The sequence below is a fragment of the Adelges cooleyi genome, unplaced genomic scaffold, assembly GCF_023614345.1.
Source record: "Adelges cooleyi isolate 19-005CV unplaced genomic scaffold, UGA_ACOO_1.1 ACOO_flye_CR_arks_rails_tigmint_CR_PRNA_29, whole genome shotgun sequence".
In the NCBI taxonomy this organism is placed as follows: domain Eukaryota; kingdom Metazoa; phylum Arthropoda; class Insecta; order Hemiptera; family Adelgidae; genus Adelges; species Adelges cooleyi.
In genome coordinates, this window is record NW_026095959.1 from 71,741 (window position 1) to 79,184 (window position 7,444).

Sequence of the window (7,444 nt, forward strand, 5' to 3'; positions counted from 1 at the left end):
GTTGTACAATGTAATAAATATATATATGTATCTATTAGCCCTGATAAGGGTGGGTCCGTTACATCTCCATCGTTTTTTTTTAGTTTTTTGGACGTAGTACAAAAAACTTCATTAAAGGTTACAATTTGCTTGGGATAGTTACATAAAGTGTTGTGTTACATGATTAAATTCATAATAAAATGTATAAAGTTTAAAATACTTCGTGTTCTTAACTAATTTGCTTAAGAGGTTAATAATGGTTAGTTAACAATATATATTAATGGGGTTTCCTTAGAACAATAAAAAGGTGGTTAGTACTTATTTGTATAATATATTAGATTAATTAGAACATTTTTTTTTTTTCGCATGTGCGCTTATTTACATACATCAAATTATCCTTATTCTAATGGTAGTAAGACCCAGTACGTTAGAACTTAATTGAATCTTAACTAAATGGTTTATTACCGGATGGGAGAAATGTAGTAGTGATAGTTTATAATTTGAGTTACTGTTTAGAATAAATACTACAATAGAGGATTATGTATATCTATATATATTCTTTTTTTTTTTTTTTTTTTTTTTATCTCTACAAATCTCAGGGCATATGATGTTTCCAGCCCCTAATAAAACGTGTGGTTCTGGAAAGTAACGTATCTGCGGCCCGGTTGTGAAGAGATCGACTGGCGTCGTTCTCCTAGGGCGTGTAGACACGCGTCTAACTCGCACTCATCATCGTCCCCTATGTCAATGTATAGGCTTAAGGCCATGGTTGTATCATATGGCCCTTAAAATATATATATATAAAAATGATTCTTATTAGTGAATCTTTTAATCTAACTGCTAAACTAAATTTCTACTTTTACTTTCAGTTAATATATTATAAAATGTTAATCTACTCCTCTTAATTCTACTCCTTCTTCCTCTCCTGGAGTATATACAATTTGACGTCGCGGTTGACGTAAAGAATTCCGATGGTTAATGTCATGTAGATAAATTATGGCAAGTATCATTAGTAAATTAATTGAACATATTATAAATAAGATATAGTTATAATAAAAATGTTTGTTTGGTGCTTGCAACAGATTTTGTTGAAGCTGCAACTGAGAGAGGGTTTTTCCCGTATTTAAAAAATCAGTTATGGACCTTATTGGTGATTGAAAAGGGTCAAGGATTTGATCAACTAAAGTAGAAGTCAAAATGTTTGCTTCTTTTATTGTCACATTTGCTATGTAGTTACCATAATTATCTTGTTCGTTAGTTGGAGTGCTTGGAATTAATACATGATCGGCACCATAAGCCTTGCAAGTTTCGTTAAGAGTTAAAATACCAGTACCCATTATATCAATGAGTGCTAGGGACTTATTGGTGCTGTTACTGCAGGTAATAAGTATTGACTCCCCGTTTGAAATGAAATACCATTTATTTTGATGTGTTAACTTATAGAACACCGTAGTACCTAATTGGTTGAATGTTATATCACAGACAGCTGGTGCTGTGTCTAACTCTTGGAATAATAAGGCTTCGCATAAGGGTTTATTTGAGGTTAGATGTAATGGATAAATTTCCGGACATAATCTAAATTCGTCGGTTTGTTGGCATTCTATTTGATCAATCCTTTCGAAAGTGGAATATAGCTTTCGTGAGGCTGTCATAGCTATGTAATGGAATTTGGGCTTGATAAAAACACAATTATGGTTAATACAAACAGGATGAGGTAATATATGAAATACATCTAAGGTTTCATCATATGTTAACGGAATTCCTATTTTTAGTACAACTCGGTCGTTAGAATAATATATAGCTAGTTTGGATACCTTTAGTAATTTAGGTATATTTCGTAGTGATAAGGCGTAAGGTAATTCGGTGTTTGGATCGAATTGATCTGTAATGGACTTAAGTTGTTCTAGAATTGCCTCGTCATTAATCAGACTAGGGTGTATATAACCTAACCTAGCGCTTTGGAGTATTTCAAAAAGAGTGTTCGCTTCTAGTGAAAATTGATTAAGTAATGCGTTTAGAGCTAAAGCGTTGTCTATTCGAACGCGATCCAAATCTCCTATTGTGTTATTTTGGTCATATGCGGATATCATTTCCAAAGTATCGACAGACGGCTGCTTAGAAGTAATGTTAGGAAGGCCAAGGACCTTTGTTAGAATTGGTAGAACCGAATGTTCACCTGATAATACCTTGTCTATTATTTTATCTGAATTTTGTATACATAGCTCACTGCATAATCCGAATAGTAGGCGAGCTGCCTTGCTTAATAATTTAAAAGGAATTCCCCGCTTTGAACGACTAGGTTCAATAGTTCTGAAGATTAAATCAGTTTTATTTACAATGCTAGATAGAGAAACCCTTGCTTGTGTGTTTAAAGTTACACAATGATCGTGAATAGAATTAATATAGCTTTCATTAATTGATGCTAATTGAGGGGAAAATGATTTAGTAAAGTGTTCACAATATTCGTATGATGCATTAACCCTTGCCTCTAGTAGTTGGGCATTCTGATTGTACTGACTTAAGTCTAAATAAGTCAATAGAGTAACTTCCTTGGTTTGAACCTTAAGAGAATCAAGTTTTTCATAGTATAACCCGCTTTGGGTATCGGATAATGTGTCAACGTGGTACCGAAAATCCGCGCAGACTGTTCGAAGTATACACATTCCTATGACCCTGAAATGTTGTATTTCGTATTAGAATATATCTTAACAACCCGTATAGCAATTTGTTGCTATATTTGTTTTCTATTTATCCAAGTGATTGAAAAAAGTGGTTTAACAGTATTTTAAATTTTAAATCTTTAGCTTTTTAAAGAAAGAAAAGAAAACTATCATTTTATTTTAAAAGTAATTAAAATAACATAATATATTAGTTTATTATAACATATGACAGACATAATAATATTATTTCGTATCGCGTGTCGCCGGTACGTGTCTTCGTTCGTATATGATTATAATACGGGGTTTGGTTGATAAATATCAACGAGTCGATTATCCGAATAGAATTAAATATACTAATATCGTTTGTACGGTGTAAAATAATGTTGTGTTATACTATACGTACGGTATAGTATAGGCACTGAAAGGTAATATATTTTTTTTTTTTTTTACGTGACATACTTCAAATTCATCTAAGTTGTCATAATTTAATTCGTTTATCTGCGAGAAACTAAACGGTTTTGTTGCGTTTCATTTATATTTATTGGCAAAACGCCATCCTTTATTATACTAGTTATGTTAGCGCTGGTAAATTACCAGGTGTAAATTGTAATTTATTCACTAAAATACGTGTGTCTTCCGATAATGGATTTATGATTATATAATTTACTGATGTCGTTCATGTCGAAATTATCATGCTAAACTTGGTATTTAATTCGCGAGCCAATAATATATATTTTTTTTTTTTCTATTACATACAGGTATGGTTTCACTTTTTATCTCACGATTCGCGTTAATAATTTGTTCACGTCGGTTAACCCGTTCAATTTTTTTTTTTAAATCAATTTAATTTCGATAGCTGGATCTATTTCGATAGAATTTGCAGCGTCGTGTTTTTCAATTATATTACTCGCGTTAATTAATTAATTTGTGTTTTCGATAGAGTTATCATTAGTATTCATTTTATCACGCTTTTTTACCGCGCTACTATAAAGCATTTTACTCGGTTTCATCGAAATATTTCTATCATTACTATGTAATTTAATCGCGTTATTCTTTGATATCCTGCTATCTATTTTTTTTTTTTTTTTTAACCTCATGGCTATAATCGAAATCATTATTATCATTAATTATATTAGCGGTTTCAACCGTACCGGGATTAATGTTTAATTTACATGTTACCGTTTTTTATCGATAGTCTTTTTTTTTTAAAACGTTCAAAGATTCGTTACTTTTTATAATTTTTCCAACTTCTTTATTAAAATTCGCGTCATTTTTAGTTTTTAGTGGAAATTCAACGATTTAGGTTGATCTTTCCACTCTTAATTTATCATAACCTTGTATATTTAATTTATCTTTATCATTATCAACATGCAGTAGGATTCTGCTCAAATTATTTTTTATATCAACATGCAGTAGGATTCTGCTCAAATTATTTTTTATATCAACATGCAGTAGGATTCTGCTAAATTTATTTTTTATATCATTGTTTAATACCGGAGTTAACGTCTTTATATTCGTGTTACCGTAACTAAGGACTGTCTCCGTGAAACATCCACATTAGCATTTTTATTGAAAGTATAGACTACCGGACTTAATGTTTAAAATTCATATTACCGTGTCTTGGGGACTGTTTCCGTGAAACACCCAATTTAATATTTTTATCGTTTAGTGCCATGTTCAACACCTTTCCTATTAATGGACTTATAATTTTATGATTATCTCAATCGAGTATACCTAAAATTTATCCAATGGATTGGGTTTTTTATGTTCTGTTAGAAATTGCCTTATACTAAAATCCGCCATAAGTGTAAGGATGCTATTTGCCCATCCATTCTAACTTAGCAGTAAAAATAAAATTTTCAGAATATTAATTTGTTTAGCGTTCTAATACAAATTCTTTTCAATATCAATACTAAACTACGATTCAAATTTTATTTATTTAAATAGCCTAACAAAGTACTCTGGAAAATTGGTTAGGATTGGTTAAAAAGAAAAGTGATCAGTTTCTCGTTCTAACATCCTTGTGTTAATCAATTCCAAGCCTAACAAGATATATATATAACGTGTATATATATAAATATTTTCATAAAATTGGTATAGCAAAGTGGGAAAATAAAAGCATGAATAGATCCGCAGATCGGTAAGCTTCCTTTTAAACATAAAAAGTGGCCCTTTTTAGGCGTTTAATAAATAAGTAATATTCAACTCGAGTCGGCAACTCTAACAGAATGGCGAACATATTATATTTATTTATATATCTATTATTTTTTTTTTTTATACGCTACATATTATTTAATATATGTATTATAAAGAACAGCATTTTACTTATTAACTTATAATTAAAAAATTTTTTTTTTCTATAGGCAACACCCAGAAACTCGCCAAGATTGCCATATTCATAGTTATTTATTTACTTCTAAATTCGTATATATATATATTTTTTTCTAACTGAAAGTTACTTGGTTATAAGTCATTAACCACAATTGATTTAATTATTTAGGTAATAATAATGATTTTGACATTAACAATAGTTAAGTTAATTTATAATATAGGTATTACTGAGACGTATATGAACTTTTGATTCGATTTATGGTCTATCAATCTGGTCAAGGTGTTTCTAGGTGTTATTTCTCTTTAAGTGATAAGCATTTTTTTTTCTTTCTATCACTGGAAATGCGCCGATTGGCGATTCAGCGATCTCTCTTTAAAAATGATGCCTGTACCGTTGCAATCATTACATATAGCTGGACGAGTTCGAACAGAAGTTTTATAATTTCTATTATTATTATTTGTATTAATACTATATTTCATACGTGATTTACAAAAAAAGGAAATATGGCCAAGCCTATTACAAATCCAACAGCGTGTGTTTGCATACTTGTTAATGTTAACATTACTACGGTCAATAATGTTAGAAACAGTCTTAGGTGATTAAGATTTTTGTTTAGGTTCCCTTACACTAGATTTGCTAACATTACGTTGTGAATTATAACATCTATCTATTTCTTTTTCTATTGATTCAACTGACCTCCCCTTAACATCCTTATCTACTACATCGTTACAATCATTTCCTATGTCATTGTTTCCTATTTTAATTAGTTCAGGGGATTCTATAATTTCTGATTCAAAAAATCCTTCATTACTACTTTCATTACTATCGCTTTTGGTCAGGTCTATTAATTGGTCTATAACTTGATTTCCTAAAGTATCTTTTGATTCCATTTTTTTTTTTTTTTTAATTTTGGGAGATGACTGGGCCTACCTACACTTAAGATTATCACTTATATAAAACAAAAATTCTTAACTTAGCTTAATACAATTTAAGTTTCTTATCTACTTACAAAAGAGCGTTCATATTTGAATGGTTCTTCCAAAAACGTCGATTTCAACGAAGTGCTTCAATTGACTTGTCCCTTCCAGTTGAAATCAGTTGGACTTGATGTCGTTACCGTCTTTGAACGATCCCTTTAGACTGCGCCAATGTAGCAACCCTGTAGCCCTGTATGTATGTATTGCAGGCTGTTTGAGTGTTGTTACAATCGTGGTGATAGGTTTTTAGATATTTAATAGAATAACTTCAGAGTAAATCACAAACATTTAATTTAATATACTTATAAAACATGTACAACGACAACCAGTTAATAGCATAAGTTCAGTATGCTTCAAAAATATGATGATTAAGACAATTATAAGCCGCTTAAGACTTCAAAAGAAGATGATAGGTAGAAACTTCAAGTGTAGTGTATGGTGGTCCCAGTACATCTGCTCTGCTATGACTGAAGTTCTCCCTTATATGTTGGTCCGCTCGCTGAATGGCCGTGGGAATCCTCGCAATTATCGAAAGTCCGCGTATGGATGACCTCGCTCGTCCATGGCATCCGCTTATGTCAACGGTGGAGGAAGGGTAGAGGCATGAGAGTGCAGCCTTCGCATGGTCGAAATTGGCTAGCTTCGATGTGAGATTCGCACGGTAGTTGCCAAAAACGTTAAGTTTCTCTTAGTGGTTGGCCTCGTGTTTGAGGTCAACTGTGAACAAAATTGCAAGTTGTCTGCTTTCGCAAGATGCTGTAATGACCTTTTGGGTCTGATGTGAAATCGGCACGTGTGGTACATTCATATTTAGCAATATTTAATAATGAGAAGTTATATAATATAATATATAGATATATGTATATGTTAGTCCTGATAAGTTGTACAATGTAATAAATATATATATGTATCTATTAGCCCTGATAAGGGTGGGTCCGTTACAATAATATAAAGTAATTAAATAATTGGTTAATGGTTTTTAAAAAAAATGCACTACTATAATAGAAAACAATAATGTTAATTCTTCAGTTTGACCACTTTTACGAATATAAAATAATTTACCGGATGAAAAACTGGTTTTCTGATTTGCTTTGAAGAATCGCTATTACAATCAAGGGTCCGGATATTGTTCTTAAAATTCCTATCCGATATTTATTCTGGAACAAATAAACTTATTTCCAGAGTAAATAAACTGCCATACCATTTATTTTATTCAACTTTTGTTACAAAATATATAAAACTTGGATACATGTAGAGGTGGATCTCTTTTTTTTTTTATCTCGTTTAAAATAAAATATATAATATAATTATAATACATTAATTGTAACGAAATGCATATAATAATTCAAATTTTAATAATTAAAAAACAAATTTAACCACTATTTATTTACATAGGTAGTCATAAAACATAATAGTCATAATATAATACAATACATTAATAAAAAAAAATATATAAATATAATACATTTTACTTTAAGCACTATTTACTGTCCTTT

At 30.7% G+C, this 7,444-nt stretch overlaps 1 protein-coding gene across 1 annotated transcript; it reads right to left on the bottom strand.

Annotated features, from left to right (window-relative positions):
- Positions 1-276: 276 nt before the first annotated feature.
- Positions 277-6,884, bottom strand: LOC126837802 (uncharacterized). The gene is made up of 2 exons (XM_050571754.1): positions 5,981-6,884; positions 277-2,652 (listed from the first exon to the last, which is right to left on the bottom strand). The coding sequence occupies exons 1-2, from the start codon at positions 5,992-5,994 to the stop codon at positions 867-869; spliced, it is 1,800 nt and encodes a 599-aa protein (XP_050427711.1). The 5' UTR covers positions 5,995-6,884; the 3' UTR covers positions 277-866.
- Between the last annotated feature and the right edge of the window lie 560 nt (positions 6,885-7,444).